Below are 8,064 nucleotides of genomic sequence, written 5' to 3' on the forward strand. Positions count from 1 at the left end.
GTAACGTAAATCTGACACCATTTAACGTAATTCCCGGCAAGGACAGCGTTACAATGTCATCGGCAATTAAAAAGTCGCGTGATATCTACTCTGCAGTAGTGTTTAATATCGTAATGATTTAAATTGGGGTTTTTGTAACGGGACCTTGGCTATTTTTAACCAAGGAAATATCCCCGGAAATTTTTTCATTCCGGAAAATCTGGCAAATTTCTTAATAGTTCACTTATTTTTTTAAATTTTGTGTTAAGGTTGAAAAGGGATAAAAATAAACAGTATAATTAACTCTACTGTAAAAGTGGAAATCACAAGCTTGAAAAACTTAACACCGAACTCCATGGAAAGCGAGAAAAGTGATATATAATAGCGACGACATACACAACAATGAGAAGGCGCATGTATAGTAAGATGTGGTGGATTAAAATGAGAACAAACTAATTTGTACTACGTAGTACTCAAAGTGTACCTGTACATTCCGAAAATGAAACTAACGATAACACCAGACAAAACGTTCGTACACCGTCATTGTATCAACTGACAAGAGAAAATAAGGTTCATAAAACACATGTTCGTCCTATCAAAGCGATTTTATTCGAATAAGCCTATTATTCATATGTATGAAATAACATCGTAAATAATTGAATTGAGCCAATGTTGATGACATCTGAGCAATAACCTACATCGTGTTCGGAATTTCCAAAACGACAGGATGTATAGTACAGTACATTTAAATAATAATGGAATTTAATTTTGATATTCTATTATAACTCACGTAGAAGATATTAATTGTCCGTGTACTTTCATGTTAATTACGAAACATTTTAATACTGTTGAATAAAAATAACAAAAACCTTAAATATCACTTTTTCTTACGTCGAACTTACTTTATATTCAATCAATTATGACTAAATGAATAAGAAGAACAACGAATGTTTTCGTGAAATTTATTAAATAAATTTTTAATCATTATTAAAGAATTTTGCTCAGTTCAATAATTTTGAAGCCGAATTTCTGCGGCATAAACCGAAAACTTCCGAATAGCATAAATTTTTCTTCGTTCCATTACTTTGCTTCAGCTTTAACTGCAGCCTTTGTCGGTGAACTAAAACAACACCATGTGAGTAATGCAATTGTCTAGAACACGAATGAATTGTTATACAACAGAAAACAACCTGATAGAAGCAGTAGCCTTAGCACTCTCACAAAGCTCCTTCAACTCCATCAAACTCGCATGCAGATTCTGTGCAAACTTCTCCGTGTCCGTCGAGGGGTCGTTTTTGAACGAAGAAATGCAAAAGACGATACGATTCTCTTCTGGATTGTATGAGCATCCGTATCCGTCGGGCACCACAGGACCGTATCCAACTTTAATGTCGTAGGTCGTTGGAAGCTACAAAAATCCATTCATTTAATTCTCTTCCACTCGCTAACACTTAGTCAATGCATAGAAAGATGCCTTACTTGACTGGTGGATAAGCGGAAATTCAGGAACTCTTTGTAATAATCAGTATTATAAAGTGCCGGTTCTTCTAAACCATACATAGCAGCCATTTCCTTTAAACACAAAAGATGGTTATCCGGTCCTTCTCCGTTGATTGTCTGCGTAATGACAGATATTATGACAATTACGGAATTGTTAATTACTTTACTCGGTTAATTTATAGCTCTTTCCTACTTACGTAACGGAGAATTTCGGTTTGTTTTTTCACGGCTTTTTGGAATTTATCCCATTTTTCTGTCTAAAGATATCGAACGAGTCAATTTGAATCGTATTTTATAACAATTGAGAAGATTCCATTCAACTGACCTGACTCAGAGAAGGATCTAACATAGACTTTGAGAATTCCAAAGCCTCTTGGCTAGAAGCGCGGATGTTGTCGATGCGACCGAATCTGAATTTTCTTAAAGCGGCACTTTCGTAAGTGGCCGTCACTTTGTTATGCATTCTGATAATAATAATAACATTGATTAACGTTTAACTACATTCAAATATGCATTAAAAGAAAGAGAAACATCGTTCAAATAAACCTGAAGTATGTCAACTGCAAACACAACTGAATGAACACATCTGGACTGATATTTTGTTTCTTCGGAAATCCTTTGCCGTAATTCTTAAATATAAAAACGTTGAGTTCGAGCGTGTCGATTAACCTGAAAATAATATTTACAGAGAGTATTTATACGTTTTCGAACAATAATTGTCTTTAAAGATCAAATAAAACACAGCTGTAAAGCTATAATGAGTGCCATAACTACGTAGGTGCAACGGGTGCACAGATATAAAGAAGCTCCTGAAATGAAGAAAAAAGATTTATTTTCAAATATTAAACTTTGCTGTGTGCGGTCCAATTTCGTAATGTTTTGACTAATATTTCAAAATGGCCAACCCTTTCTATCGTACGTATTTTTTCTTCCAAAAATGGTTAGTCAAAACTAAAATCTTATACATGGCGCATGAAAAAACTCGTTATATGATTGGCTATGATGCACAAATAACAGGAAATTATTTTAGGCTCTTAAATAAATTAAATAATAAATGTTTTCAGATGTTACATTTGTCGAAGGACTTCTTAAAAATAACAGAATATTGAGCTGAGATTGCCACAATGTTTATTTGTAATTACAATAAATTTCACTCGAGAAATAATAATAAATCGATTGATAGAATCAAAAAATCTACTAAATGGTGGATCAATATGTGCTATAGCCAATTGTCGGTTAATAAAAGTAAAAGTCTTTTCAAATCTAAACACCACAAACTTAGTGATTTTACGTGTTGCTTTACGTATCATAACTTCTAACAGTTATGATACTAAAGATAGGCAAAGCGCAAACTGACATTTTTTCTTGTTTTCTGCCTGTCAATGATAATTATTATTGGCGGAAAGTCAAAATTACAGAATCTTACGTGTCTGTGACGGCGGATGCATTTTTAATCTCTTCTGCAAGTGATTCACTGATATTCCACGTAAGTCTTTCAGCTCTCATCTCATCGTCTGATTTTCGATAGCTAACCGCTAAGTGTAGATGCTGATCATTTTCCCTGTAAGTACATCAATCACTTCACTTCTGTTTTTTTATATTTAATTCAAGAGATAACAATATCTTACAAGAAATCCAGAAATTCTTCACAGAATCTTAGAACGGTAATCCCTTCCGACACCGAATGTTCGATTACAATTCCATTTACACCATTTTTGGTCACGATAAACTACGGAACGGCAAGAGTAAATAATCTGGTATCGGTTTATGTACGATTTTATACGATTGAAAATTACCGACACTTTTTCTGTTACTTGTCAGCAATGAATAAATTTTACCTGAATAAATTTATCGAACCATCTGTTACCGGTGGAATGTTCAGTTCTATTACCGTGAAGGATGTGGTGGGCCATTTCTTCCAACCTCTCGTTCGAAAAGCTCTTCGATCTGGTTTGTTTCCTTACCCCTTTGTTCGATTCATCCATGCACACCACAAACATAGAATTTTCAATAATCCGAATGGATTCTTTATTGATTTCATCTGCGTAATCGTACATTTTAGTTAACGATCAAGGATTTTTAATAGAGAGGATGCGGTCGAAGTTTTAAACGCGAAAACGTGTACGTCGGACATTCAGCGCTGCCTTCCTGTAAGTCTAGAAGTTTGACAATGGTGTTTGGAACGTCAAAGGAATCATGCTGGACGTTCTAAATGCCATTGTCATACTTCTAAGATTACAGGAAGGCAGCGCTGAATGTTCGACGTTCACGTTTTCGCGTTGAAAACGTCGGCCGCAACCTCTCTAATATCAAAGAAATGGCTTTGGCTTTCATCTCTCACTTTCGATCATTCCTTCTCGTATCCTTGCCCATTCTTTCCGATTGAGAGCTGTGAGAATCCCCACTGGTGGATAGTGTGGTTTCAGCTTACTTAACGCTTCGATTTTCTTGAGCTCTTCTGTGAGAGTGTTTACAGTTGGATAACTATCCATAAAAGGAGTCACCCGCATTTTAAATAACTGTTGAATATTTAAACATATAATTGTGAAAACATCAGCATATATCAATCTAATATCTAATAAACGCATGTAATTAGAATTAATCAAGTACAAAATGCAAATGAAATAGAGAAAGTACTTTCTCAACACTGGAATGGTTCTGTGGTAATATAAATAATGCAAATGAAAACGTCTTCGAGAAGATACATTTACTAATTACTACAGATAAATTTAATACGGTACGTATTTACTACAATATACACTATCATATGAAAACATGCAGTTGCGGGATAGACAAAGATTACATCAGTGTCTCCACACGAAACTTGAGAATTAGACTTAAAGAACGTCAATATAATGGGATTCAATAGAAAAATGTAGCCTGAGGATGGCCTATTTAATAGGTTAAAAACGTTTGCAAATAGAACGAATCAACAGCCAAAAAGATGTTTAGTGATATATTTTGTTCTGCTGAGGTGATTTATATTATTGATTACCACTACCCTGTACTCATCAATCAATTGTACTTTTTTCCATTATTTTTATAAGAGGCAACTTCAAAATATCGGAAAGTTATAAAGACGATCAAAAGCATTGTTTTCTTCCTTATTACCTAGTTGTTGCACACCACAATGAAATATCTGCTGCCTTCACTAAAAATGTGCTCGTCTTTAATCGCGCCTGGTCTCCTGTACGCCGTGAAGAACTGATAATACGTGGCAATGGAAAGTGCATTCCCTTTTTCTTGTCCTCCAGCAAATTCCTCTTTTAATTCAACTCTACAATAATTCAAATGAACTATTTTAGTAACTGTTTCCTTCGTGTAAATAATTTGTCTCTTATTTGTGATTTCCATTACCTGTCGAGTTTTTTGTTGAAATTAAGCGAGAAGAGAATAAATTTTGCCACTAATCTGAGAAATAGTACAAAGTCATTAATAAGACAAATTTCTTAAAAATGTTTATTTTACGAGAAACCATTGCCGAAATCTTTCGTCATCCGTTTTGAATTCCCGTTTCGGCAGCAGGAAGAACGGATTGGAGTTGATTGGGAGAGGCAAAGGATTTTTCAAATACATATCGTTCAGCCAGAATTCGGTCACCTGCAAAGGCGTTTATTATTATTTCTAGCGAAACAGCTTGTCGAACTCACGTAATTTTCATTGATTTCTGCATATTTCTTCAACAATTCCTGCAGCTTTTCAATTTCCTCCGACTTTTGATATTCTTCGACCAATCTTCGAGCTTCCTCGTATTTGTTACTAGGGACAATTGCTTTTATTCTTTCCAAAAATCTGTTTAGAGTAACAGAGAGCTCGGGAACCGACGGCTTTGGCAATTTCTATAAAGGAAAGTGATTTATCAAATGAAAATGTATCATGGTTGTTGAATGCACTGTCAATTACGTTACAGAATATAAAATCCTTTATCATAATTGATGATTTCGACTCACTCTTTCTTTCCTTTTCCACATTTTCGTTTCGTTTCAGAAGAAGGAGCTCGAATTGCAACAATTTGCTGAAGACTTTTGTTAAAGTTGAAACAATGAAAGTCGGTTGTTGCACAATAATGCTTTGATAATATTAATACGTAATTGATAAAAGTAAAATCATAACCTTATTCCAAGATTTATTTTGTGCATTCAAATTTGTAATTCATGTTAATAAAATTACTTTAAATTTTTTTTGTTCGTATGTCACATGTGGGTGATCAGCAGAGGAAATGTCCCATAAAAAGTCCTCCCGGGAAAGACTTTTATGGCAAATTGATCTCAATTTGGGTGTTATAAACGTCAAGAAAAGCCGAAAAGACGTTGTTCAGCTCCACTTTTGTCATTTCCTTTGTAGTGTTATTGGAATGCAATTTGAAAAACTTGTAGACGTATGAAGTCCCACTGTCGTCTGTCTCTCTGTCCGCTTTTAATCTCGAGAACAGAGTTAGATAGATGAAAGACCAGACCAGATAGAAAGATTCGTGACTGGAAGTCCCAATTACTATATACGAACACATCCGATGCGAACCAGAGGTCGTGTTATTTCGATTCAAAATTTTCCCTGAAAGGAATTAGATAGATGACTGACACTCTATTGCTAACAGGTAAAGCATGACGTACAAGGGCAAGACACTACTAATTTGAGGTGAAGAGAATATATTTTACATTAAATACATTTTTAAAATATAATTTAAAATTGCAACCGCATTGAGACCAAGTCACAATAAATAATTTCTCGTTTATGGTTGAGTTTATATATCCGATAAATTTACTTTTAATGTACAAAAACTGTGATTAATAGGTTACTCGAGTATCAAAAATATCAAAACTAATTAATAAACTTTCTATGCATAGATTCGAATCGAGTAAAATTTATTTATTTTTTATTAAACGTTGTCTCAGCAAATTCCGTAATTCTATACTAATAGAAGTTTTAGTTTTGGGCTTTATTTTTCGTTCTCTCATATATAAATCATTGAAATTACCGACAATCTCGTGATATATTTGAGTGTTTACGTTAAGTACTACAAATTCTGCTACAATCCCGACTTCCCCGTTTACGAAAAAGTTCCACGAAAGTCGTCCAACAGCTGTTCTTAAGGTCAATAATTACTATTAACTTTATAAGCGCCTTTGATCACATTTCATGGCCTTCTATCTTGACCACATCACACACTCATCACTGCCCTCAAAATTTTTACAAACTTCTTCAATCCTACCTTGGCAACAGAAGTGCAGGTGTTTATACAATACAAAATAACATAATCATACCCATCATCCAGAATTGTTCTCAGGGATCGAGGTGTGGTCTCGGTCTCTAAAACATAGCCTATAACTCTACCTGCACTTAAGTGAAACCCTGCCTCCTGGTTCCCGCATACACCATTTATCAGTAAAGTATTAAGCGACACTATGCTCCACACTCTTATGCTTAATACTCCACTGATAAATGTCATTGAGAATGTCATATCCTGTAAGTGTTTAGTTTCCTGTGTGAATCTAAGATACTTGTGTTGTCTGCATAGCCTTGTATGCGTTCCATGAGTCTAAAAAGTGCAAGAATCTTGAGAAAGAAGTCATTTTTTGACATATGGCCATACTTTTTCTGTTACATATAAAAGAGCAGAACAGTAAAAATGAATGTATTATCTATGTACAATAAAATTTTATATAATTTCTGAAAGGCTGAACTAAATTTAATTTATGATTTCGCATAACTTGAGATTTCTTAATATTCTATTTTTAAAATAATATTATTAGAAACATTTGTTATTCTATATTATTTCAGTGATATAGAAATTATTTATTCATTCATCACCTTGTTAGCTAAATGACTGATAATTCCACCATAAGATTCATCCTTTTTTGCTATTTAAGCCGACTCGGCATTGGTCCACTATTTTACATCTTTAAATGCATTATTAGATAATATAGTTTGTTAAAAGTAAACTATGTGAGACTTGTATTTCATAGGATACTGACAGCCACTGGTTATATTCCTATCAAGTACACTTGTATTTGCCATTCTTCTTATAAATGAACATATATCATACTATTAGTGTCTCTGGTAACAATAGAAAATATTATAATTGTATGAATGTTAACCCGACTGTAGATCTGTTGCTTCTTTTGTATACTGTACATAAGAAAACTTACCTATGTAAACTGAATACTAACTGACACATTGAATTCTGATCAAAATAGCCGGGATTCGATTCCTTGGAGTAAGCAATTATATATTAAATGCTGCTCTGGAGCCTATCGGCCTTCATTGTAATGCGTACAGTTCATTTATTTTGTACGCGATCCATTTTTACGTGACAAATAACAATATTGTTGAAGTAAAAGCATATTCATTGATTTAATGCGAAAAACGACATTAAATATTTGTAATTTATCTTGAATTTTAAATTATTTTTACAAAATATTCTTAAATTGTTTGCTACTTACAACTGAAACTCTTATTCATTATACAAATACAAAAAAATTATAGAAAAAATAATTATTTTTATTATAATTCAAATCATTTTATTACTGTATCTAAATGCCTTTTAAATATATGTTAAATTTTGAATTAATTCATACAATTTTTCAT

At 33.4% G+C, this 8,064-nt stretch overlaps 1 protein-coding gene across 1 annotated transcript; it reads right to left on the bottom strand.

Moving 5' to 3' along the window:
* Positions 1 to 1,043: 1,043 nt before the first annotated feature.
* On the bottom strand, positions 1,044 to 5,524 carry LOC136975030 (choline O-acetyltransferase-like). The gene is made up of 15 exons (XM_067270023.1): positions 5,430 to 5,524; positions 5,130 to 5,318; positions 4,961 to 5,079; positions 4,837 to 4,890; positions 4,606 to 4,756; positions 3,821 to 3,998; positions 3,318 to 3,520; positions 3,107 to 3,208; positions 2,906 to 3,027; positions 2,026 to 2,148; positions 1,805 to 1,943; positions 1,677 to 1,736; positions 1,459 to 1,596; positions 1,170 to 1,387; positions 1,044 to 1,099 (listed from the first exon to the last, which is right to left on the bottom strand). Exons 1-15 carry the CDS (start codon positions 5,448 to 5,450, stop codon positions 1,060 to 1,062), a joined length of 1,857 nt encoding a protein of 618 aa, XP_067126124.1. The 5' UTR covers positions 5,451 to 5,524; the 3' UTR covers positions 1,044 to 1,059.
* Between the last annotated feature and the right edge of the window lie 2,540 nt (positions 5,525 to 8,064).

The sequence above is a fragment of the Centruroides vittatus genome, unplaced genomic scaffold (genome assembly GCF_030686945.1).
Source record: "Centruroides vittatus isolate TY-2023 unplaced genomic scaffold, ASM3068694v2 contig_108, whole genome shotgun sequence".
Lineage (NCBI taxonomy): Eukaryota > Metazoa > Arthropoda > Arachnida > Scorpiones > Buthidae > Centruroides > Centruroides vittatus.